Source organism: Panthera pardus, unplaced genomic scaffold, assembly GCF_024362965.1.
Source record: "Panthera pardus isolate Hobbes unplaced genomic scaffold, ASM2436296v1 HiC_scaffold_20, whole genome shotgun sequence".
NCBI classification, from domain to species: Eukaryota; Metazoa; Chordata; class Mammalia; order Carnivora; family Felidae; genus Panthera; species Panthera pardus.
The window spans coordinates 71,378,149-71,404,915 of record NW_026526766.1 but is presented as its reverse complement, the minus strand read 5'-3'; the positions used below and the strand labels follow the sequence as shown (position 1 = coordinate 71,404,915).

Here is a 26,767-nt window from a genome sequence, read left to right as displayed (position 1 = left end):
ATGAATCTTAACAAGACCTGATATGGACCCTCATCTAGGCTTGATTCTCGTCACTTACTCACATTTTTGTACACCAGACTTTTTGTCCTTCTTTGCTCTGAGCTTTTGAAAGACTAATACTTCTTTCTTGGGTTGCGCTGAGCCCCTTGAAAGCCATCAAACTAGAGTAGATTCTTCATTTATTGGGCTCTCATGATTCTCCAAACTTTGTCTTCACAGCATTTATCACAGTTTCTAATTGCCCACTAGACTGAGGCAAAGTCTATTTTGATCCCCATTATGAAACAAGTGCCTGGCAGTGTGATTGGTAGTAGTAGGACCTCAATAAATGAACGAAGAGACATTTGCATAGAAGCCAGTAGACTCACAAAGGAGGGTGTGAGTACTTCTATTTGGGAGACTTATGTTAGGGTTTTGGAGGTGAGGTTCCTTTTGGGCCTGGAAGGATGGCAGGGAGACAGGAAGCAGGTTGGGGTGAGGACTAAGGCCACTGAGTGACAGAGCCAGTGTTAGGATCCAGGTCTCTGGAGTCATAATCCGGTATTTTTTTTGAATTTTTTTAACGTTTATTTATTTTTGAGAGAGACAGAGCATGAGCGGGAGTGGGTCAGAGAGAGAGGGAGACACAGAATCTGAAGTAGGCTCCAGGCTCCGATCTGTCAGCACAGAGCCCGATGCGGGGCTCAAACTCTGGAATGGCGAGATCATGACCTGAGCTGAATTCGGAGGCTTAGCTGCCTGAGCTACCCAGGTGCCCCAATAATCCAGTATTTTTAATGTGAATTTTTTTGAGCATGACTTATACCCACATTAGGTTCTCCCTGGTGTCATTGACATTGTAACCTCTTGGGGAAAAGCTTACAGTGTCTGCTTTCTTACCTTTTTTTCTTTTTAAAAAATTCATGGGAGAGATGGATTTCCTCTAGTTTGATTGATTTTTGAGAGAAAGGGAGCATAAGTGTGGGAGAGGAGCAGAGAGAGAGGGAGAGAGAATCTTAAGCAGACTCCACACTGGCATGGAGCCTGATGCAGCGTTTGATCTCATGATAGTGAGATCATGCGTGACCTAAGCCGAAATCAAGAGTCGGACACTCAACTGACTGAGCCACCCAGGCGCCTCTCTTCTAGTTTTATTTAGATAAATGAAGGTTTGTCTGGATTATTAACTTGTTACTGAAGTTATTTTTTAAGAGTGTAGAAGGACAGAGATAATACGAAACGCTAGAAACATGATGGAGAGATTAAAGTTTAAGAATAGTGAGAAAGGGGTCGCTGTATGGCTCAGTGGGTTAAGCGTCCAACTCTTAATTTTGGCTCAGATAGTGATCTCATGGGTTGTGAAACTGAGCCCTGCATCAGGCTCTGCACTGATGATGCAAAGCCTGCTTGGGATTCTCTCTCCCTCTTTCTGCCTCTCCCGAACTCACGCTGTCTCTCTCAAATATAAATAAACATTAAAAAATACATTTAAATATCCCAGAAATAAAGGATCATGAGATGAGATAAAAACAGGTACATGGGGATTCATTATATTAGTATTATCTTTACTTCTGTGAGAGACGGAGACAGAATCTGAAGCAGGCTCCAGGCTCTGTGCTGTCACCACAGAGTCCATAGTGGGGCTCAAACTCATAAACTGTGAGATCATGACCTGAGCCGAAGTCGGACACTTAACTGACTGAGCCAGCCAGGCACCCCTATTTCTGGAATATTTAAAGTAAAGTCTGGGTATCCTATCATTCATAAATGGAGTTAAGGAATTTTGTTTTTGTTTGTAATGCCAGTTATGTTGTTAGTAACAATGGGAAAAACGTGTGATAAAGGGTACATAAAATGAATCCTTACTATGGGATCCTCTGTGTTGAGATACCTTTTCTCTGCTTAGAATTGCCAAAGCAGCTTTTGACCAGGAAAGCTGCAGAACTGAAGTCCTGAAATTCTTTTTCCTCAGAGTCGGAAGCTCTCAGCACTTGACACGTCACCGAGACCAGAGCATTTAGTTGATTGAGCTTAGGAATGGCTACACTGTGGTCTGTGTGCCGAGTTCTCCCAAAGGTCACTCTTTCCATGCTCCTCACGGGGACCCTCTGTTCTTCATTCTCTTCTCAGTCCCCACATTCTTAGCTGTTTTCCAGTTTACAGTAAACAGAAAAATGCTGAAGGGAGCTAAGACAGGCCCAATTCCATGTTGTCAGTGCAGTGATTCATGCTTGTGAAATGTGTCAAAATTTCTAAACCAAATTAAAAAAATTTGAGTATATACTGTATAGAACTTTTTTAATGTTTGATTTTTGAAACAATTTCAAACTTACAGTGCAGTGTAAGAATGATATAAAGAACTCCCATATACCCTTCATCTAGATACACCAAAATTTAACATTTTATCGCATTTGCTTTATCATTCTTTTTTTTTTCTAAACCACTGGAGAGTAACTTGCAGACACCACGTAATTCAGGAGTGCAAAGAGGGAGGTGATAATGAATTAATACATTGTAATGGCTGCTGTTCGTAGTGCAGTTACCGCACATGAGGATCCTCTGGAAACCTTAAACATGTTACCGTCATTCCCTCCTCGCAGCCTGATGAGGCAGGTGATGGTGTTATGCCCGCATTACACACAAAGTTGAGACTCGGAGTTTAAATATGCCTGTGTGGCTAGTGAGAGACAGATTAGAATTTGCCCCCAGATCTGTGTGGCTTCACAGTCCGTGCCCTTTTCCCCAAAGTTACTGGTATCACTCTTCCAGCAGTTAAAAATCCCTGCTTAGTGGTTCTCTGCTGAGGGTGAAGAGTGCAGTGTGGCGTTGAGGTCATTCTCTACATTCTCCGTTCCCTCCCCTCCCCACCCGTCCCCTGTGAGCCACCAGGTTAGGTGAGAGCAATCCAGTAAAAAGCGTAAAAACCAAGCACGTTGACGGGGTTGATACCAAACAGCCTTTGTGTGGAAATAGACGAACGTGTTGATACCAAACAGCCTTTGTGTGGAAATAGACGTCTTTGGGAAATGTTCTCACCGATTTGCGGCTTTTGTTTCCTTCCGTGCAGGCCAAGCAGATAGAGCTGCAGTTCACCATCGGGGAGGCCATCACCAGTGCTGCCGTAGGAACGAGCTCTGTGGCTGCCCGCGATGCCTGGCTGGTGACTGAAGAGGAGTATACTCCCCCTGCTGGTACGGTACCTGCAGCTCATCCCTTCAGAATCCAGTAACCCTTTCTGTTCTTGTTTGCACATTTGAAGCAAAAGAAAAAATGTATGCGTTCCATTTTAACTTTCTGTAAAAATATTTATATCATCTTGGTTCAGTCAAGAAAAATAGTTGGTTAAAGGAGAGTGAACACAAAATGAACAAGAACTTCTTTGTTTAGTCCTTTGGCAAGCAAAGGAATTCGCTATGTTGTACCTTCAAGCTTAGGCTCTTTTTTTTTTTTTTTTTTTTTTTTTAATTTTTTTTTTCAACGTTTTTTATTTATTTTTGGGACAGAGAGAGACAGAGCATGAACGGGGGAGGGGCAGAGAGAGAGGGAGACACAGAATCGGAAACAGGCTCCAGGCTCTGAGCCGTCAGCCCAGAGCCTGATGCGGGGCTCGAACTCACAGACCGCGAGATCGTGACCTGGCTGAAGTCGGACGCTTAACCGACTGCGCCACCCAGGCGCCCCGCTTAGGCTCTTTTCTGGAGGGTTGGGGTATTTAGCCAGTTTCAGAAGTCGCAACACAGTTCCATTGCCAAGCTGTGTGTCCCTTCATCCTTTATCACATAATGAAACCTCAGGGTCTTCTGTTGGTGTTCCAAGTACCTCTGCCCGGAGGGTCACTGGCTTTCCGTAACTATGCGGGAGAGGGAGGGTGTGGTTTCCGACTACGTGTCATAGATACTATGGTTTCATATGTCTTGTGGTTCGATTTCAGTTTGGAATTGAAAATGAATTCTGTTTCAGATACTGAAATATATTTTTAGTCCTAAAAACAAAAGAAAAGTCACCTGATGTTTTATATGTTATCTTCTCAGTTAAGGAAATGATAGTGTTTTCATGGTAATTGTTGCATTATGAATTGTATTTTACCATGAATACACTAGTTTTGCATTTTGCATTTTTGCATACGTTCACCTGTTCGTTAACCACCATAAAGAAATGTAAAGGGAATGGACAGATATACTTTCACTTGCTATCTAATTAGGAGAGCTATAACTTGACAGAAGCTGATAGGGCTAATTCTCTGAGGCTTCTCTCAGTGGGTATGAGGCCAGGTAAGGAGGATTGTCTATAAATGGGAGAAGATACTAAAGGAAGGGAAGTGACCGTTGTTAACAGGCAACCAGACTGGAAGTAGAAACTCGGAGTTTGCACATGAGGGGTGATGTTGGAGGCTTGATGGTAGTGAGGGCTCATGACGTGGAAGAGCAGATCTGCTGTAAAAGCCATGTTTCTGAGTCCATGGATTTCTCTGTAGTGACTTAAGCAAATGAAGATTAATAGAGAGGTACCTATGCCCGTCTTCAGACTTACAAACTTCCTATGTCTCATGCTCTTCTTGGAAGAATTTGTTCTTTGGTTGGCTTGGCTCTTTGCTCATCCAAAAGAGTCTCAGTTAAATTGTCCATCAAGTGTTAAGGTTTGCCCCATCTTTGTGTGTTTAGGGAAAGGAGAGCATAAAATCCTGTGAAGTGGGTAATGATGACTTTTCGACCTGAATTTTGATTATGCATGTTTGTCATTCTCCTCTGAGTGCTACTCAGCTTTTTTGATGTCTTTTGTTGTAGTGTACTGATCTGGCTTCGAATAGAAGATACAGTATTGGAGAAGCCACTTAGGGCCTAGGTCTTAGCCATCTTAGCATCTCAAGCATGTAATACAGTACCTGGCGCAGTGTGGGAATCTGATCAGAGCTTGTTTACTTGGTGATTGCGGCTGCTTAGGTGGCAGACCTACAGATAGCTGGAATTGTGGTTTTGGGAAGGTAAAGGAGAGATTGTGTTTGCCTCTGAGAACTAGAACTAGATTTATTTATTGAATGAGAGAGAGAATGCATGGGGGAGGGATAGAAGGAAAGAGAGAGAGTGGATTCCAAGCAGGCTCGACGTGCAGCACAGATCCCAATCCACAGTGCAGAGCCCGATGCAGGGCTCGATCTCATGACTGTGAGGTCATGGATGAGCTGAGCTGAAATTGCGAGTCAGACACTTAACCAACTGAGCCGCCACCCAGGCATCCCTGAGAACTAGATTTATGTGACCAGTGAGGAATTAATAGCACCTGCCTCTGTCTTTTTTTTTTTTTTTTTTTAATGTTTATTTATTTTTGAGAGAGAGAGAGAGAGACAGAGTGCAAGGAGGAGAGGAGCAGAGAGAGGGGGAAACACAGAATCGGAAGCAGGCTCCAAGCTCTGAGCTGTCAGCACGGAGCCCAATGCGGGGCTCGAACCCATGAACCATGAGATCATGACCTAAACCGAAGTCGGACGCTCAACCGCCCGAGCCACTCAGGTGCCCCTGCACCTGCTTCTTTCTGTATCCGAATTCCTATGAAGAGGGGGATGTCCCCTAATAGAGCTCTACCTTTTTCAGGCCTTTTGTTGGCTTTGTGGGAGTCCTATTCTGGCTTTTTTTTTTTTTTTTTCCCCTTAGGAATGTTATCATTCTAGGGTCTTCTTCTAACCATTTCCTTCTTTCTGAAATCTTGTCTTACCTATATTCTCCTTTCTTTTTGGTCCGGTTGGGTTGCATTTTCACCCAGGCCTTTACCATATCCCCAGCACTTTCTTGGAACATTTTTCACCTAGGTTTTGCAAGACTGTGTTTGCCTGTGTTTCTTCCTTACCTCTGACCTCTTCTCGTTGTCCTTCACTGGTCTTGTTCCTGCATACTCCTCACTGTGCTGGGATGTCCCAGTTCACTCACTCCAGTATATGTTGATGGCCCCCAAATGGATATCTCATCTTAGAACCATTGTGTTGTACTCCAGAACTATATTTCCATTAGGTGTGTCCATACACAGGTCCCCTAGGCTCCACTGTAGCTAGATGCCTGACTCTGAAATCACCTCTTCCTCCTGTTGGCTTCCCAAACCGTTTGCCCTCTTTATTTCCCAAAACTATTCTCTCTTTAGTCCCTATCTCAATTAAAAGTAACACTGTTTCTATCCAGTTTCCTGGGTAGCTGAAAATCCTGCTCTTACAGAGCTTTATATTAAGTGGGGAGTTGGCAAAAAGCAAATAAGAGAAACACACAACATGCTAAATGGTGACAAGTGCTATGGAGGGAAGTATAGCAGAGAAAGCGATAGATAAAATTTGGGTAGGAATTGAGAGTGCACGGGGCACCTGCTCTCAGGGAGGTGTCACTAAAGTGAAGACCTGAAACAGAAGAGCATTGGAGGCAGAAGGAGTAGCAATTGCAAGCAAGGCCCTGAAGCATGAGTATGTTTGAGGTCAGTGGGACTGGAGTAGTGTGTGTGAGGGAACGGGGAGTAAGAGATAACATAGAGGGGCTTTGTAGGCTACCGTGGGGGCCTTAATAGGAAGCGGTTATAGGAGGGCCATGGTCTGACTACATTTTAAAAGGGTCATTTTGGGGCACCTGGGTGGCTCAAGTCGGTTAAGCATCCAAGTTCAGCTCAGGTCATAAAACTGCAGTTTGTGAGTTCAAGCCCCAGGTCAGGCTCTGTGCTGGCAGCGCAGAGCCTGGATTCTGCTTTGGATTCTGTCTCCCGTCTCTCTCTCACTTTCTCCTCCCCTCCTCACACTCAGGCTCTCTCTCTCAAAAATAAACAAACATTAAAAATAAATAAATAAATAAGTCAGTCAGTCAGTCACTCACTCACACACTCACTCAGTCACTCAGTCAGTCATTTGTATTTTGTTGAAAGTAGTCTGGAGCAGGGCCAGGGCAGTGCAAGGAGAATAGTTAGGAGGCTCTGGCAGTATTCCAGGTGAGAGAGGATGGGGACTTTACTGGGATGGATGTGAAGAGTGAGAGGAGTCAGGGATGACCTCGGAGGTTTTGATGCGAGTAGCTGAAAGAATGGAATTGCCATTTAACTAAGATGGGGGGCTGTGGGAGATACAGACGTGGTGGGTGCAGGGAGAAATCTGCTTTTCTGACTCTTCTTCTCACTCCTCCCTCTCAGTGTTGGAATGCCCCAATGCCCCCATAGGTGAGTTGTAACCAGTATCTTCATGGACATATCTGGAAGTCAGTTGGATATATGAGTATGGCATTTTGAGGAGTCACAGTTTGGAAAATATTTGGGAGTATCATGTAAAGATAGTTTTTAAAGCCATGTGTTATGTGTAATCGCTGAGGGGTAAGTAGAAAGGAGAAGAGATCCAACAGCCAAGCCCTGGGGTCCCCAGAGTTCCGAGTTTCAGTAGATGAGGAGAAATCAGGGAAGGACACTGAGAAGAAGTGGCCTGAAGTAGGGGGCCCTGGAAGGGAAGTGAAGAAAATCTATGTAGAGGGGAGGGAAAGGACTGGGATGGGGATCAGCCAGGTCTCACACTGCTGAGAGATCAATTAAGATGAACACTGACAAGTGATCATTGAACTTAGCAACAGGATGGTAATTGGTGACTTTTATAAGTAATTTCTGTGGAGTGGAGAAGGTAAAAGCCTGATTTGGAGTGGGTTCAAAAAAAGAGGAGAGAAAAACTTAGACTATTGAGTATAGACAACTACTTGAAAGGTTTTAATGAAAAGCAGTGATTCTTGACTGTAAGAGGGAGATTTTACCCCGTGGGGGACATTTGGTAATGTCTGGACACTGGACAGGGCGGGTGCGGCTGGTCTCTAGAGAGGGGAGGCCAGCAAGCTGCTGAACATGCTGCAGTGCACAGAATGGGCCTGCAACACACTTGCTGGCCAGAAATGTCCGAGGACTCTGAAGTAATAAAGGAGAAGAAAAAAAGACATGTGTAGCTAGAGGAGGAAAGTCAAGTCTGAAGAGTTTTGTTTGTGTGTCAGTTTTTAGATGGGAGATGGAAAAGATGTGGTAGAGAAGGAAAAATTGCTAAGACCAGAGAGAGTAGGGATAATTTTTGTTTAAAGTGGCTTAATTTTTTAAGAGAAGGTTTAGGTTCACAGCAAAATTAAGAGGAAGATACAGAAATTTTCCATATGCCCCCTGCCCCCTACACCTACATAGCCTCCCCCGTAGTAGGAATAAGTTTTCATTCTAGGGAGCTAAAGTTACGAGAGTACCTTTGAAGGTTTATTTAGCTTGTGTTGGGTTCTGAAGTAGACGATTACCAAAATTCTTTCAACAACTTAAACACCTTAGTCATTCAGATACTTATATGTTATAAGCTTCTTGTGTTGAATAAATATTAAAATTTAATTTTTCCGGAAACTCTATGTAATTATTTTAATTACTTCTATCATTCCTTTTTTTCCCCTCAGGAGCCAAAGTGAATGATGTGGTCCCCTGGGTGTTGGATGTGATTTTAAATAAACATATTGTCAGCCCCAACCCACACGTGAGGCAAGCGGCCTGCATCTGGCTCCTTTCCCTTGTGAGGAAGCTAAGTACCCATAAAGAAGTGAAGGTAAGCCATGCTATAAATGTGCTCAGCACCTTTGGAAATTGTTTATGAAATATTTATCATTGAAAGCTGGTAGGAAGAAAAGTGTATGAAGGGGAGGGCCACAAACTGATAACAGATATTTTGAAATAAGCTGTACATGAAAGATGACAGCCTGATCTATATCGGTTAGAAGATGATTCTAAACTTGAAGGTATAAAGTCAAATGGTAAGGATAGGGAGGCTGAGAAGTGGTCCAGCCTTCAGGTGATTTGGCTGCCTTCAGAGACCAGAGCATAACATAATAGGTAATGTGGCTGCCTGGGGTTGGAAGACTCCAACAAGGTGTTGTGTACGCTGAGAAAAGATTCTTACCCTCCCTTATCTACCAAGAGGTAGAGTTTGTGTTCTAAACTCCTTTCTTCTTCTTTCAGTCTCACCTGAAGGAAATTCAGAGTGCATTTGTTTCCGTTTTGTCAGAAAATGATGGTAGGTTATTGGTAAATATTTGATTTCCAAACTTCAGTAAACTTGTATTTTAAATTTTGAAAAAATCTAGATTAACGAGCATAAAAGAGGGACAAAGGAAGGTCGATTCTTATTGACTGATTTGATTAATTAGATCATGTTCTTCAGTTTTGCATTTAAGAATGGAGCTGAGGCCTTGGGGCACCTGGCAGGCTCAGTCAGTAGAGCATGCAACTCTAGGTCTTGGGGTTGTGAGTTGATACCCTATGTGTGGCGTAGAGTTTATTTAAAATAAAAAAAAATTAAAATAAAAATGGAGCTGAGGCCTCAATGATAGTATTTATAAACAATCGCTTTCTTTTACTTCTGATTCCTTTCCACTTTGTGATGTAAGTCAGGGGAGGGTGAATGTGTTAGACATTGAAATAAGTAGCTCTGTTTTAGAAATTGTTTCAATATAATAGAGTCTCGTATTGACTTTTCATTTAAAAAACATTGGACGTGGATGTGTTGAAATCCCATGAGGCTGTTGTACTTCGCATGAGTATGCCTTGTAGCGCCCTGATCCTCTCTCACGGTGCCTGCATGCCCAGGCCCAGCAGTGTGGACTTGGCTTGTGAATTGACTCTTGTGAATGTAGTTCTCCTTTACAGGGACTTTTTTGGTGCCATGTCCACTGATGATTTAGTATGTTTTAACAAAATAAGCAGATTGATGATGTTTTCATATCTAATTTACTTTGATATTATTTTGGATTTCTGTTACAGCTTTTTAAAAAATCTAGTGATGGCCAGAAGACAAATTTCTCTTACAGTAATACTATTCTGTCTGACTTGTGTGCAGAACTTAGCCAAGATGTTGCCTCAAAAGGTCTTGGGTTGGTGTATGAACTGGGCAATGAACAAGATCAACAGGAATTGGTTTCAACACTTGTAGAGACACTCATGACTGGCAAAAGGTACAGTGAACTTGAACATTTCACATTTAAACACGTATAGCAAATTTTGCACATACTGAGAATATGCAGTGGAAGAAGGAAACGTCAGCTTTTGGTGTTCCTGTTTATTAAGCTCTTGTGGATTGCATGTCAGCGATTGTTCTGCAGTGGAGAGTGGTTTAATTACTCAGTGTATCCTGTTTAGACGGTAAAGTGAAAGAAACCAAACTACTGTTCAGAAACATGCCAGTAGGTCGGGCTTTGAAAGTTGAATGCTCTCGGACAATCAAAGCATCGGATTACAAAAATACCGTAATTGCTGTTGACTAAATGAACATGAAGATGTGGAGAGGAAGCTTGCATGTCTTTTGTAGCTTGATCTGTGAAGAGGATGAGAGGGGCGATCATTCTTGTAATTGGTCACTGCTTTATGTCACCTTCCTTACAGGGAGGATAGTTTTTAATGGGTGACCACATTTAATGCAGTTTAACTTGACGTGGGATGTCTTTTATGTCTCTTTGTTCATCCTAGAATTCATTTTACAAAATTCTTAGGCTTATTGGAAAGGATTTAGGTGACTTTTACATCTTGCACATGGTAGATTCTTGCTGTGGAATTTGATGTTAATCAGTTTATAAAGGAAATGAATCAGTTAGTTGAATGAAAAAATTTCATTGGTATGAAAAAATTGAGGCTAATTTCAAGTCTTATTGTTCTGCTTTAGAGCGAAACATGAAGTTTCTGGAGAGACAGTGGTATTTCAAGGGGGAAGCCTTGGCAAAACACCCGATGGGTAAGTGTGCCAAATGCATTGATTGTTCATCATAAACACCTTTAGTCTTGTCAATAGAACGCTCACAACGCTGATTCCCACCTTCCTAAGAAATGTTGTATGTTAATGGAAGAAGAAAACGTCTGTGGAGAAAGTGTAGTGTCTCAGCTTGAGGTTCTTGGGAAACAGACTGTGAGGTGGAGGTTTGTCTGCTGGAACCTGAAATGAAGAGTGCCCCAGCCTTATCACCTGGGGGAGCAACGAGGCAGGAGAGAGGGTTGGTGGCCCAAGGAGGAGCTGACCTGCTGCTAATACTTAAGCAGATCCTGAGCTCTGGAGGATCTGGGCTGGGAGGAAGGGCTGGGCTGGCCCTTCAGAGCTGTCCTGCTTTGAGGGGCCAGGCCTTTACATTCCTCTCATTAGACTTTAAATCCCCTCGGTGACTAGGCATCAGTGGTGGGCCTCTCTGGAGAAGGACCTGACCTTGTACTGAGGGCAGTTCTGTTAGCTCCCGGGCGGCTGAGTCCTGAGGAGGGGTCTGGCAGCACAGCTTGGCATCCACTGCATTTCGTTTTTTGGGGGGAGCAACTCTACTTGGTATTGTGGGGTCTACCAAGTTAGCATTTCAGATTAGTTCCTAGAGCTTTACCCTCTTTTTGTCTTATCATTATTTCATTGTGGTTACGCTGCTGCTTTTCCTTTGAAAGCCCTCAGGTCAGACTGCTCAGCTGGCTGGGCCTTGCTGTGACATCACACAGAGCCCTGTTTCAGTGTTGTCTACAACACCGGAAACCAGTTGTTTGTTCTGTCCTTGACTTTCTCCCATAGCTCACTGTTTCCACATTGAAAGTAATATGTTTTTTTTAAGTTTATTTATCTTGAGAGAGTGAGTGAGCACTATCAGGGGAGGGGCAGAGAGGGAGAGAGAGAATCCCAAGCAGGCTCTGCACTGTCAGCACAGAGCCTGACTTGGGACTCAGTCTCACAACCAGTGAGATCATGACCTGAGCCGAGATCAAGAGTCGGAAGCTAACCAAGGCACCCAGACACCCCTTGAAAGTTATTTTTGTTCCACTTACCCTCCTTGTAGACTTTTTCTGAAAAAGTGCTCTTTTCACAGAGTAACACAAATAATCGGGTCTTTGAGTAAATATTACTTGTTCAGAGGAAAGTTAACAAGACTCAAAAGAAGTTATCAAGATTGGGGTGCTGCAGTACTACAATTTGTATGGAATCTCAGAAGACCCTGAATAGCCAAAGCAGTCTTGAAAAAGAAAAGCAAAGCTGGAGGCATCACAATTCTAGACTTCAAGTTATAGTGTAAAGTTGTAGTCATCAAAACAGTACGGTACTGGCACGAAAATAGACACATAGATCAATGAAACAGAATAGAAAGTCCAGAAACCCATAATTATGTAGTCAGTTAATCTTTGACAAAGCAGGAAAACATATCCAGTGGAAAAAGACAATCTCTTCAACAAATGGTGTTAAGAAAACTAGACCACTTTCTTACACCGGACAGAAAAATAAAGTCAAAATGGGTTAAAGTCATAAATGTGAGACCTGAAACAATAAAAATCCTGGAAGAAAACACAGGCAGTGACCTCTTTGGCATCAGCTGTAGCAATTTCTTTCTAGATATGTCTGCTGAGGCAAGAGAATCAAAAGCAAAAATAAACTATTGGGACTATATTGAAATAAACAATTTCTACACAGCAGAGGAAGCAATCAACAAAACTAAAAGGAACCCATAGAATGGGAGAAGATACTTGGTAAATGACATATTTAATAAAGGGTTAGTATCCAACATGTATAAAGAACTGATACACCCAAAAACCAAATAATCCAATTAAAAGATGTGAATAGACATTTCTCTGAAGAAAACATACACAGATGGTCAACAGACACGTGAAGAGATGCTCAACGCCACTAATCATCAGGGAAATGCAAATCAGAACTAAAATGAGATACCATCTCATACCTGTCAAAATGGCTAAAATCAACAACACAAGAAAACAGCAGTGCTGGCAAGGATGTGGAGAATAAGAAACCCTCGTGCACCATTGGTGGGAATGCAAAATAGTGCAGCCACTGGAGAACAGTATGGAGGTTCCTCAAAAAGTTAAAAATAGAATTGTGGTCCAGCAATTACATTCCTAGGTATTTACCAAAGAATACAAAAATACTAATTCAAAGGGATGCATGCACTCCTATGTTTATAGCAGCACTATATACAATAGCCAAGATAGGGAAGCAGCCCAAGTGTCCGCTGAGGTAGATGAATGGATAAAGAAGATGTGGCATCTATATACAATGGAATATTATTCAGCTGTAAAAAAGAATGAAATCTTGCCATTTGTAGTGAAATGGATGGAGCTAAAGAGTTTAATGCTAAATGAAATAAGTTAGAGAAAGATACCACGTGATTTCATTTATATGTGGAATTTAAGAAACAAAGCAAAGATCATAGGGGGAAAAAGAGAGGAAAACAAAAAAACAGACTCTTAACTCTAGAGAGCAGACTGATGTTTACCAGAGGGGAGTTGGGTGGGGTGACGGGTGAAATCGGTGATGGACTCAAGGGGCGCACTGGCTGTGATGAGCACAGGGTGTTGTATGGAACTGTTGACTCACTATATTATTGCACATAACGCTCACTGTATGTTAACTAACGGGAATTAAAAAAAAAACTTTAAAAAAAGATGGGCTGCTGTAGCTTAGAAAAGGCTTAGGGATGATAGAAGTTGTCTTTAAGTGACTTTCATGATTCTGAGAGATTGGTGCACAATGTAACGAAGAGTTACCCGCCTCCTGAGGTGGTGAGGGCTCTGCCCCCATAGGAGTCGCAGGGATCTTCAGGTCATTTATCTGGCATTGTCGATAATTGAACCAGGTGACTTGTATATTCCTCTCACCCTGGTTCTCTGCCTCAGTGGTGATGAGATTGAAAACAATTTTAAAATGTCCCACTAATATTGGTGAAGTAACTTTTACTGGGCTGAAGGCAGAGAAATACATTATTGTATGCTTTGTGTTTGTTTGTTTCCAAGCCAGGGCCTTTCTACTTACAAGGAGCTTTGTTCTCTGGCAAGTGATCTTAGTCAGCCAGATCTGGTGTATAAATTTATGAATTTAGCCAACCATCATGCGATGTGGAACTCTAGGAAGGTAAGTTCCTATCACTGGATGGTTTTTACTTTTTACTTCCAAAACCAAACCTGCTATGTTGGCAGGAAGTGGCAATTGATATGCAGTGTATTTTGTAAGAATCTGGGATGAGAGAGAGCCAGGCCACCACCCAGGCTCATTGGTAAAGCTGGGACACCCAATAAATCAGGCTGTATTCAGGGACAAGTTTGGGAGGGGTAATTTTGTGATCTTTATATATTTAATGTATTAATATTTTACCACAGTAGATGTATCTGAGTTACTTCATCTTTTTATTTTTCTAGGGTGCTGCTTTTGGTTTTAATGTGATTGCCACCAGAGCTGGAGAGCAGCTGGCTCCTTTTCTGCCTCAGCTAGTTCCTCGTCTTTATCGTTATCAGTTTGATCCCAACCTGGGCATTCGACAGGCCATGACAAGTATTTGGAATGCATTGGTCACTGACAAATCAACGGCAAGTATCTGTGAACCCTTGTCTAAGATTGCCCAGTGCTCATCTTTCTTTGTACTTTGTATGCTTGTTTATTTTTTTTTATTTTTATTTTTTTTCAATATATGAAGTTTATTGTCAAATTGGTTTCCATACAACACCCAGTGCTCATCCCAAAAGGTGCCCTCCTCAATACCTATCACCCACCCTCCCCTCCCTCCCACCCCCCATCAACCCTCAGTTTGTTCTCAGTTTTTAAGAGTCTCTTATGCTTTGACTCTCTCCCACTCTAACCTCCTTTTTTTTTTCCCCCTTCCCCTCCCCCATGGGTTTCTGTTAAGTTTCTCAGGATCCACCTAAGAGTGAAAACATATGGTATCTGTCTTTCTCTGTATGGCTTATTTCACTTAGCATAACACTCTCCAGTTCCATCCACGTTGCTACAAAGGGCCATGTTTCATTCTTTCTCATTGCCATGTAGTATTCCATTGTGTATATAAACCACAATTTTTTTATCCATTCATCAGTTGATGGACATTTAGGCTCTTTCCATAATTTGGCTATTGTTGAGAGTGTTGCTATAAACATTGGGGTACAAGTGTCCCTATGTTTGTATGCTTATTTAAACAAATGAGCTTTCTTTCATCTTTCAATGTATCAAAGATGCTCATGGCAACATTTATTACAGTCTTAAAAATGGAAACAATCTAAATGTCCATGGGGTGACTGGCTAAGGAAATGGCAGTGTATTCACACAAATAGAACAGTGTGTAGGTACTGGTGATGCAGTGGAGAACAGGTCATAATAGTTCCTGCCTTCAGGGAGTTCACTTCCTTGAGAAGATAGACAAGGAAACAGGCAAATGCCAAGTATGGTTTTCTCTCTTGTATTTCTGTTATCTGGCTGCTTCTCATACTCAATTTCACTTTTAATTTTTTTTTTTTAACGTTTATTTATTTTTGAGACAGAGACAGAGCATAAATGGGGGAGGGGCAGAGAGAGAGGGAGACATAGAATCTGAAACAGGCTCCAGGCTCTGAGCGGTCAGCACAGAGCCCGATGCGGGGCTCGAACTCACGGACCACGAGATCATGACCTGAGCCGAAGTTGGACGCTTAACCGACCAAGCCACCCAGGCGCCCCATAATTTCACTTTTAGATATTAGGATTTATCGGGGCTTGCCTCTGAGTACCTTTTACTTTCAACTTTATCTTCCTAAATGAGCTCATCAGTTCCAGTGAATACAAATGTCATCTTTGTTGTGATGGTTCCCAATCTTACAATTTTGGCCCAGACACGACTTGCGTTTCTGACTTGCACATCCAAATGCCTTCTTGACGTCTTCACTTGGATATTGTTTCAAGATACCTTAGACTTAAGAAGTCCAGAACAAGACTTAAAAAAACAAGCTTTCCCCTCTCTTGTCAGCACTTATCCATTTACCCATGCCAAGAAACTTGGTATCATCTTGGTTTTTTGTCTGTCTTGCCCCTACACACAGTTGAATCCAGTAGCAAATTCTGCTGATTCTGCATCCGAAGTATCCCTTGAATCCATTCTCTTCTTTCCCTAATTTCCTGATTAACAGGGTATCATCTTTCTCTTTTCTTTGCCTTCCTTCATTTAATAAGCAACCAATTAAAAACAAATTGGATTGTGCCATTTTGGGTTAAGTCCTTTATTTAAAGTTAACTAAAGGAGTTAGTCCCTGCACATGTGTGGCCTTTTCCTCTTGCTCAGTTTGGTATCAGGTTGAGTGTGCTCCTGTTCATGGTGATAGGCACTTGAGGATTCAGCTTTGAAGGCTCTAGGAGAGTATTTGGTATTCCTGGGTCAGTCAAGATCTAATAGGCCAGTTGGCTTTACAGATCTGAGTCCAAGGCACAGGCTGAGGCTCTTGAGATGTATCATCTCCTTATAAGCAAAAGGTGATATAGAATGTTTAGAGGTGGACATTGGAAGATGTCAGTTTGTTAAATCATAGGTGAGTTATTCACATCTGTCTTGGATTTTTTATGGGTAAAGGAGGGTAACAAAACCTCTTCTGCCTACAAGAGTAAAAGTGGAAAAGCCATAGTTTTGAGATTCTTTGGATCAGTATAAAAACTGAGTCTATCATCAGTTGGTTATTACCAAATATATCAAACAAAACAGGCATAAAAGATTGAACTCACCTTTCATTCTGAGCAGTCATAATATGTCTTTATGTGCCAGACACTGTGCAAGTTACCAGGGAAGCGAAGACAAGTGAGACCCTGTCCCTGTCTTTGAGGTCTCAGTGTGATGGAGCATCGTAGTTGTTTACAGTCTGATACGCCGTGCCTAACAAGGTGCTGTGGGAAGTCAGAGGAGAGTAGCCGGTCTTCTCTGCAAAGGTGATGCCTGATTTGAATCTTGAATGACAAGTAGGAATTAGCCAGGCAAGCAAGACATGGAAGGGGATTGTAGTGAGAGGTAGTATGTACTAAGGAACAAGGGCGAGATGGCACACGATACCTTTGGAGCTAGATCGGTCACAGAGGGCTTTGTATCCATGTCCCAGTGGCTGGACTTTATTCACGTACTAAGGAAAGCAAGAGAATCAAGTTTGCATTTTTGAATGATCGTTCTGGTAGCTGGCAGCAAGCAGAGTGGGGAGAGACTTGTAGACTGAGAAGCCTAGAGACACTTAGGCTGTGACCTTCAGGGATGTGGTCAGTATGGGTGAGAGGTTAATAATCTGTGGATGAATTTCACATTTTAAATCTTACCTTTTTCTTTCATTAGGTGGATAAATATTTGAAGGAAATTCTTCAAGATCTGGTTAAGAACCTTACCAGCAATATGTGGCGAGTTCGAGAATCTAGGTACCATTTTTTGGAAATATAAGACTAGTCAAATAGAAGTGACTTTTTTTTTTTCTTCAGGTTTCCAAGCTTTATACTTTTGCAAAAGGAATAAATTCATGTTACTAAAAAGCATATTTTTGGTTGGGTTAGACAGTCTATATTTAACTATTTAAAACTCAAAAAAAAACCTCTAGTTAATGGTGTTTTTAACTTGTCTTAGTTTACAGAAGTATGACATTAAAGAAGATCACTTGTTAAATCGGCACTGTCAAGGCTTTGTAGGGCATCATTTATTTATGTATTTATATGATGTATTCAGTGCCTGCTGTGTCCTTTCACTTTGCTACCCACGTAGGGATACACTGGTAACTAAAAAGTGATGTATCCTCTCAAAGAGGCTGTATTATAGTTGTGGGACACAGACATTTGATGAGTGTAAATGTCACATGCCTGTGGTGTGTGCAGAACCAGGGAGGGAATAGGTATTGCTGTCCAGCAGTGAGGGGGTAGGAACTGGAAATACAGGCACAATCCCTATTCTTGTTTGGTAGCAATGTTTCATAGTAGAAGATTGAACTACCTTGATCTTATATTTTAAAACCAAATTGTTTCTTTTCAGCTGTTTAGCTCTGAATGATTTATTGAGAGGAAGACCCCTAGATGACATCATTGATAAACTTCCAGAAATTTGGGAAACTCTTTTCCGGGTACAAGATGATATCAAGGTATTATAGAAATAGTCTGCATTTATTCATGGAATAGGTGTAAATGGATTGTTAAAGTACATATGTTAAGTGTTTCACAACTCACTCCAGACAGTTTTAAGAGACTACAATTTCCTCCCGAAGTTTCAGTCTTGATGTGTCTGTGAAGTTACGAGGGTGGATATCCTTAGATCTAAATTGAATTGACTTAAAAAAAAAAAAAAGTGGCTACAGTCTGACTTTCTTTCAATAGAGATTTAATGATGCTGTTGATTAGGATAAATAACAGTTTGGAAATAATCCAGACTACCTCTACTTGATCAGTTTTATAAATTGGATCAGTCATTCCCAAATAATGGGACTAATTCTTTTGAATTTTTCCTAAGTGATTCAAATTTTAAATACTTGGGATATCTCACCATTAGAATTAGGTACTTCAGTTTTACCTTTCTTTTTGCTTTATTCATTACAGACTTTTAAAAGTCTTCCAGAATCCTCACATAGATATCTATATGTTTGTGTTAATAATACATTTAGCTTCTAAACTGTTATAATAGCCAGGTTTTTGTAAGGTCACAATAGGTCCTTCCTAATTCAAGGAATATATGCTGTTATATGTTGGTGCATGATGGACAGGGAGCCTAGTGAAACACTATTTTTACCTGGTATCGTAAGTAGGATTTTTCACTAATCTGTATAGAGTCGGGGGCAGTTAAGTACACATTGTGGGGTGAATGAGAATGAAACGAATCTGTATCATGCCATACTTTCCTTCATTTTTAGGAATCTGTACGGAAAGCTGCAGAACTAGCCCTGAAAACCCTAAGCAAGGTGAAAACTCCTATCTTATCTCGGGGATGAGGTGGGGCAGGGTTTTCTGAGACCAGGACAACAGTGACTTCTTTTTTGTCATATAAGTTGACATTGAGTTGCAGTGACATGAAGTAATTGGCTTCATGTTCTAGTTCACAGTTCTTAGAGTGAATGAGAAACTGGGTGCCATTATACTAGAATACTAGTAGTTGTGACAAAGTCTATGTCTGATCTCTTTCTGTGGTCAGCTTCTCTGGGCCTTTACATAAGAGGTGACTTTCACTGGACCCTTGTAGAGCAAGCAGCATCTATCTCGTCTCTTACTATTGCTATGGTTATGTGTTAATCTTCCTTGCATATTTACGAGGTTGCCAGGCTTTTTGAAATAAGTTTCTTACTTGAACTTGATTTTGTGGTATTTCAGGGACTTCTACATTCTAGCTATGTAAACCTTGCCATAGGTTACATGTAAGTAGTAAGTAGTAAAACCAGGTTTTAAATCCAGATGTTTCTATTTATTTATTTAATTTAGAGAGCATATGCGTGACTGAGCGGGGGAGGGTTAGAGAGAAAGGGAGAGAGAGAGAATCCCAAGCAGGCTCTGTGCTGTCTGCTGAGAGCCCAGTGCGAGGCTCAATCTCACAAACCCATGAGCTCATGACCTGAGCCGAGATCAAGAGTCGGACACTTAACCAACTGAGCCACCCAGGCACCCCTAAAACAGGTATTTCTTATTTCACATTTGTGTTCCTGACCACTGTGTTATGCTGCCACCCAAAGTTATTGATGATGATGATGATAATACCTTAAGCCTTCTGCAAAGTGCTTTCTTACACATTTTCTCATTTTATTTTCGGCTGTTTCCTGTTGGCCTGAGAAAGCCAAAGCTTAGAGAGTGGAAGCATTACCCAATTCCTTTTAGTTACTGGCAGACAGAGGACTCTTTCCTGTTTCTCCCCAAAGTATCATGGAAAATTGATTAACTTACTCTTTTCTGTGGCTATGGGAAATATTTTGTTAGATGAATGCTTTATCGGGTAAGAGGTCATTGTCACTAATTTCCACACTCTGTGTATGTGAGGTTTGTGTGAAAATGTGTGACCCTGCCAAAGGAGCAGCTGGCCAGAGAACCATCGCTGTCCTTCTGCCTTGCCTTCTGGACAAAGGAATGATGAGCCCTGTGACAGAAGTTCGAGCCCTCAGGTGTGAATCCGCTGATTAAATGAGTATATTGGATTTACTTAGTTCCTAGCCATTCAGCAGAAATAGTGTGTCTCTGAATGTTAGATTCTTAGAGTATGGAGAAATGAGTTGAGGATAGCCTATTGAGGTGACCCAAGAGCATTTGTGAAAAGTTGTGAGGTAGACCATTTTTGCAGAAACAGACATTCTCATGGGGACCTTGCTTTGGACCGGCATTCTGGCGTTCTGCCTTGACCTTGAGTTAGGTATCTTACTGTGTTGCCATCAGCCTCTGCCCCCAGCAGGCACACATTTCTGTTATGTCACAGGTCCTTAGGAGTTATTGGTTATATCATTTAGTTAATATTTCACAGATTACTAGCTTTAAAATAAACTGTACCACCTGCAACAATGAATTACTAAAAAAATGCACTCACATGTTTAGACATATATGGCTATTTTGTAAAATTCAATGGTGAACGATTCTAGTTTGTATTGTTTTTTTGTTTTTAAACTAGACTCCTATCTAGGAATTTTATCTGTCATTTTAGTTCAGTCTTAAAATTAGATCAAATTAATACTACCAGCATAGTACCATACTTATAGTAACTGTTTCATACTACTAATAATAAAATAGCTGAGGGGAGTTTTTTTTTTTTTTTTTAAAGATTTTGCATGACAAAGGCAAGGGAATTATAAAATTAAGATATTACCATTTTGCTATTCTCTGTAAGATAATCTGCGGTAATAATCATTAGTGGCTTCTAACTCCACTGGTGAAAGGCTGATGGGAAACTTTAACTGAATGATTAGGTCAACCAAACTTGAATCCACTGATAACTCTTCACAAAAAAAGACAAGCAATGAGGAGGGCACTTGTTGGGATGAGCACTGGGTGTTGTATATAAACCAATTTGACAATAAATTATATTAAAAAAAAAAAGACAAGCAGACATTACATGCATCCTGATGTGATGGAATAGGACATGTACACCACCACCTGTGAAAGATTCGTATTAAAAAAAAAATTGAACCTGATGTAGCCTGCAGATCTGTACAGGGGACAGAGGAGCATGTTAAATGACACCATTGGAATACAATTGATGAGAACAGATTATTAAAAAAAGGGTAGGGACGATACTGTTAAAAAGGATTTGGGAAATGCAGTAAACTGCAATGGGTGGGTGGGCTCTGGATCCAATTCCAACAAACCAACTTTTTTTTTTTTTAAGTTTAATTATTTTCAGAGAGCAAGGGAGAGGCAGAGAGAGGGAGAGAGAATCCTAAGCAGGCTTTGCGTTATTAATGCAGAGCCAGATGTGGGGCTTGATCTCACAAACAATGAGATCATGACCTGAGCCGAGATCAAGAATTGGGACACTTAACTGACTGAGCCACTCAGGTACCCCAGCAACAAACCAACTCTTAAAGACACTTGTGAAACAGGGAAATTTGGATATCAGATTATGTGAAAAATATTATTAATATTTTCTAAGCTTGAAAATGGTATTTTGGTTGTAGTAAAGGATCCTTGTCTTTTAGGGACACATACTGAAGTTTAGTTAGGAGATACTTGAAAGTAATATGATGTCGGAGAGGGGAAGTGTGCTTGTGTGTATGGAGGAGGTATAAATGAAACAAAATTGGCCAAAAGTTGCTGGTTGTTGAACCAGGTAGAGAATATGTAGGATTTCATTTACGATTCTTTCTTCTTTCACATATGCTCAAAAATTTCTATGATAAAAAGGAAAAAGGTAGTGTTAGGACCAGACTCTAACCAGGCGAATGTATTCCTGAATGCAATAAACTACAGAATGTCCCCATGATTAGATTTGTAGAGCTTCTTGCTTTTTTTAAAAGGACTTAGGAGTTGTGTTCTGTGTGTCTGTAGCATTAACACCCTTGTGAAGATTAGCAAAAGTGCAGGAGCCATGTTGAAACCACATGCACCAAAACTCATCCCAGCTCTGTTGGAATCCTTAAGTGTGTTGGAACCCCAAGTTCTCAATTATTTGAGCCTCCGGGCTACAGACCAAGAAAAGGTGAGTTGACAACAAGACATGTTGGTCATGGTCAAGGAGGAAAAGCCTTGTTAAGGTCCTGAGTTCTGTCTGAACAGTCTTTCTGGTGTTCCTAGACAAACTCCATGACTCAAATGATGCCTTCATCACTCTTGAAATAACTCAACTCCTGTGACTACATGCAGTGTGTTTTTTGGAGGGGTGGGAGGGTGTATGAGGAGTGCTCATGTACTATTTTGTGAATTGGATGAAAGCTAGCACTTCCATTAAAAAATGGATTTATGTTTATATAACACAGTTTTTTGTACGTTTCGTTTTTTTTTTTAAGGGGTGGGTTCCACACCTTCAGAGTCCTTCTGTGGACCACTCCTGCCCTTGTAAGAACAGAGGATTTGTATCTAGACTTGGGCATAGTCCAAAATTATTCTGCTCTTCAGATATACTGTAGGTGCCTAGACTGATCAAAGTTTTTTAAAAATTGTAGGTGAAACATTTGCTGTGAAAAAATAATGCAGAAGGGTAGACAGTAATCCCCTAGGAGCCCCCTCTCCCTTGCTGGTATAGTATCACTTCCTGAGGGTATCCACTCTCAGTGGTTTCCTGGGTCTGTTTTGAAATTCCTTTGTAGTCATAGCCTACAAACACAAACAAGCACGCGAATTTAAAAATAGACGATGAATGTTGTTCTACAACTTGCTTTTTGTTATTGACAATACATCATATCTGTAGATGGAGCTACTTCGTTCTTTTTAATGTGTGTGTCATATTTTATAGTGAGGTGATTGCAGATTTTTGTCAGATTATGCAGCATCAAATGTTGTGCCTGTTCCTTTATCTGTATATTATTTTTTTGAAAATTTCCTCTAGAAACAAAGCCCTTTTATGGGTGTGTGTGTGTGTAGGGGTTCTTCTTAATTAATTGTATGTGCTGAGTGACTTGAATTTGTGTTCTCAGGCTGCGATGGATAGTGCTCGACTTAGTGCTGCCAAATCCTCTCCCATGATGGAAACAATCAACATGGTCAGTGCCTAATGTAATAGCAATGTTTGGCTACCTTAGAGTGTAATTTTTCAGTCTTCAGGGTCCATCAAGTGATGTAGAGATTTAAGGGGTGAGTCAAGCACCTATTGTGACTCTAGTTTTTTCTTAGTATAGTTTTTTCTTCTTCTTCTAGATTGCTAAATGGAATAAATCATTTTCTAAATACCAACATCCATTAGTTCAGATTTGTGTTATATTAAAAGATCCCTCAAATGTGTATTTCTTTTGGCCTGCCTGTTTAGAAAGATTCAGATAGTTGTCTCTGCCTGAGCATTGTCCTTGGGAGGACCGAGGAAGGTGTAAGCTGGAGGTTCAGTAAAGGTAGACGGCATGAAAGAGAGAGAAAGAGAACTGAAGCAGTGCTGAAATGTTTTGGTCGTGGAAAGGGATTTGCAGAAAAGAGCTGCTTGGCACTGAGGTTCGAAATTCTAAAGATCCTAGAGTCTGGGATTAGGGGTCACTAAAGTCTAGAGCCAGCTCTGCTATGCATACACTGGAGTGCTTAACTGACAAATTGTGAGCTACTGGAAGTTGTTTTGCTAAGCAGAGCGCAAGGCTGGACAAGAGAAGATATTCTTTAGTGCTTATGGGGGGACTATCACCAAACTTGGTCTAAGGATATTATGTCTTAATTGGATTATTGAGGGGAAAAGAAATCTTAAATAAATAGAAACGGCTAGCAAATACCTTACAGATACGCTCATTTATAATAGAATGTGTGTCATTGCATTTTTAAAACATAGTATTCACCTAAGAAGTTGACTTTAATAAGATGGTTTGGTCGGGCAGGCCCCCTGAAGCCAATTCATGTGTTTTACACTGAACATGAATTGGGAAAGAGGAAGATAGGCCCAGAGAAATCCTTTCTTTTTGGGTAATCATAATTCATTTTCTCCTGTAGTAAGTAAATGTTTTTTTGTTATTTTTGTTTTGCTTTTATTTTTATTTTTTTAAACATTTATTATTTTTTTTAAAGTTTATTTATTTTGAGAGAGCACCTGAGCCGGGGGAGGGGCAGAGAGAGGGAGAGAGAAAATCTCAAGCAGGCTCTGCCCTGTCAGTGCAGAGCCTGATGTGGGGGTCGATCTCACCAACAGCAAGATCATGACCTGAGCCGAGATCAAGAGCTGAACGCTCAACCGACGTAGCCACCTAGGCGCCCCTTGTTTTGTTTTTATTGTTGACCCACTGGTAAATGGTTTTTCTGCTTGTAGTATAGTGGCGGTTTTTACGTTGAAATCAGTGCATAATCAAACCAGCAATTTTCAACTTCATGTCAGATCCAGCGGGTAACATATTTGACATGGCAGTTTTCATTGATGTGGTATTGACTTCATTTTCTGAGGTTAACTTTATGTTTATTCTTTTCCCAAAGTGCCTGCAGTATCTTGATGTGTCGGTGCTGGGTGAGCTAGTTCCTAGATTATGTGAATTGATCAGAAGTGGTGTGGGTCTCGGAACTAAGGTAAGTAAGTGTATTTTTTCACAAGAGGAATTTTCATCTTCATTAGTTTGGGCCACAAAAATGTAACAGCTATCATACTGAAATTCATAGTTCTCTGTAAAACTTAATAATATCTTATATTAACTATTTTGTTTCTATGGTTGCACTAATAAGTTAAAACCTGTAACTCAGAATATAAAACATGTGCCTTATTCAATAAATTGTATCTTGCTTTTTTTAGTGGAATCATTTCTGTTCCCTGGTTGCCATGTACATGCTCTCTGGGTCTTCATCATGATCAGTTATTAATGGAAATGCTTCTAGATATCGAGGCACGATGGATTTAGGTGGTGATTAGTATTTTCACAGGGGCCAGCAGGTGTCTGGTTAGAAAAATGTCTTCCTGTTTAAGATCTTTCAAGGATCAGACCCAGTCAGATTTTTTTTTCTCCTGGCAAAAGTAATACTGCTTGCATTTAAAAATTTTACCATTTATAGATCAGGAGGAAGTTAAAGATTGTCCACTAAGTTTACCATGCAGAGGTGATTGCTGTTAATGTTTCACAGTGTTTTCTTCCACTCTCTTTTCCGGGCCTGTGTCTTCTATAGCATCCTCTTTAATGACGATAGGGTATTCTGTTGTGTGGCTGTAGCATCATCTACTTCAGTCCCTCAAGGAACATCTGATTTCAGCCTTTTTGATATTAAACAAGGCACTGTGATGAATGTCTTTGGACACACCTGAAGCTATTTCCTTTGGTTAAATTCTTAGAACTGAAAATGTTAGAACCAGGGTGGCCAAGAGGACATGTTACCGTCCTGAAAGACTGTACCAGTTTTCTTTCTTACTTGCAATGTATGTGAGAACACACATCTTCCTACTGAAAGCCTTGAAAAAGATCTTTGCATTGCTAATTTAAAATAAGGACCTTCCTCTTTCCAGATTGAATCCTGCAGGGACTGTTAGGCTTCATATATTCCTCATCTTTAAATCATTGACACCTAAGACAAAGGGTTTGAAAGAAAGAACGTTGTGACCATCAAATTTAGACCTTTGCCTTTGTAACCCTGTAGGGAGGCTGTGCCAGTGTCATTGTGTCATTAACTACTCAGTGTCCCCAGGACCTAACACCTTACTCAGGTGAGTTTGTCAAAACCTTGTGTGGTGACATTTTGGTATGGCCATGTCTTGTGTGACAAGGTTTTTAAAAAAAATTATTCAGACACGCTTGTGATCTTCTGTATGGTTTTTCTCCCTTTGACCCCCCCTTTCTGCCTTTGTTTCTTTGTTTGCAACAAGGTGCAAGGATGATCAAGTTTAGTTAGTGTTCACTGTTTTATAAGTATTGGATCATTTCTTACTGGTATAAGGAGGTGAAAGTATCTGCCATTTTGTAGGATTTGTTTACCACTTATGTCTATTTTTTTTTTTTTTAAGTTTATTTATTTTGAGAGAGAGAGAGAGAGGGAGAGAACAGCAGGAGAGGGGCAGAGATAGAGGGAGAGAGAGAGACTCCTAAGCAGGCTCCATGTTGTCAGCATGGAGCCTGATGTGGGGCTGGAACTTATGAACCATGAGATCGTGACCTGAGCTGAAATCAACAGTCAGACGCTTAACTGACTAAACTAACCAAGGTGCCCCTTTTTATGCCTAATTTTGTGTTAGCATTTTTCTCTTCTTAGATTGCCTTCTACATGGGGCAAATGAACTTTATAGTACCTAGCTCTCATTTTTGCAACGTTTCCTACAGTATTCTAGACACAGATTGTTTAATTTTATATCAGGCAAAGGAAACAAGTGGATAGTACAAATGTAACATACTTGGGTTCCAAACTAGCTTGGAATAAATCAGATACTAATTACAGGATTAAGTTTGTTTTTGTCCTGGGAACAGAGCAGAATGTTTTTCCCTGTTGTTTCTGATAGGTAAACAAGTGTCATGTGTTTCTCCGTTACTTCTGATAGGTAAACTTATGAGTGCTTTGCTTAGTGGCCTGACAGATCGGAACAGTGTAATTCAGAAATCCTGTGCATTTGCCATGGGCCATTTAGTTCGGGTGAGTTGAATTTTGTATTTAATTAAGTAATTATACTTTGGTAATTATAAAGGAATAAATAGGGTTGCTTTCTCTCTCAGACTTCACGGGATAGCAGCACTGAGAAACTCCTACAGAAACTCAATGGCTGGTACATGGAGAAAGAAGGTACCTTTCTTTTCCTCTTCTCTACTATTTTTAACTTAGATGTTAGCAATCTAGGAACACAGTACAAATCAGGTCTTGCCCTCTGATATTATGCGCTTTGCTTAGGAACATTTCTGACTGGTTTTACGGATTTGTTTTGCCACGGTGCAAGCTGAGCTAGTAGTCTGTTGAGATCAGTCACCCTGACTGACAGCAGTAAGCATGATGAAGATTATGGTGTTTCTGCTCCTCTTT

The 26,767-nt window shown here is 40.8% G+C and overlaps 1 protein-coding gene across 4 annotated transcripts in view; it reads left to right on the top strand.

Annotated features, from left to right (window-relative positions):
• The window catches only part of ECPAS (Ecm29 proteasome adaptor and scaffold), a 106,624-nt gene that overhangs the window by 64,958 nt on the left and 14,899 nt on the right, over nt 1-26,767 (top strand). For all 4 annotated transcript variants that reach the window (XM_053908176.1, XM_019454213.2, XM_053908174.1 and 1 more), the window contains 17 exons: nt 3,047-3,170; nt 8,397-8,542; nt 8,953-9,007; nt 9,830-9,944; nt 10,649-10,717; nt 13,747-13,864; nt 14,149-14,316; nt 17,061-17,140; nt 17,742-17,847; nt 18,610-18,657; nt 19,721-19,842; nt 21,713-21,863; nt 22,798-22,863; nt 24,260-24,349; nt 25,403-25,469; nt 26,295-26,386; nt 26,467-26,533. In XM_053908176.1, the coding sequence (XP_053764151.1) occupies nt 3,047-3,170; nt 8,397-8,542; nt 8,953-9,007; nt 9,830-9,944; nt 10,649-10,717; nt 13,747-13,864; nt 14,149-14,316; nt 17,061-17,140; nt 17,742-17,847; nt 18,610-18,657; nt 19,721-19,842; nt 21,713-21,863; nt 22,798-22,863; nt 24,260-24,349; nt 25,403-25,469; nt 26,295-26,386; nt 26,467-26,533 (1,684 nt within the window). The remainder of the gene's footprint in view (nt 1-3,046; nt 3,171-8,396; nt 8,543-8,952; nt 9,008-9,829; nt 9,945-10,648; nt 10,718-13,746; nt 13,865-14,148; nt 14,317-17,060; nt 17,141-17,741; nt 17,848-18,609; nt 18,658-19,720; nt 19,843-21,712; nt 21,864-22,797; nt 22,864-24,259; nt 24,350-25,402; nt 25,470-26,294; nt 26,387-26,466; nt 26,534-26,767) is intronic.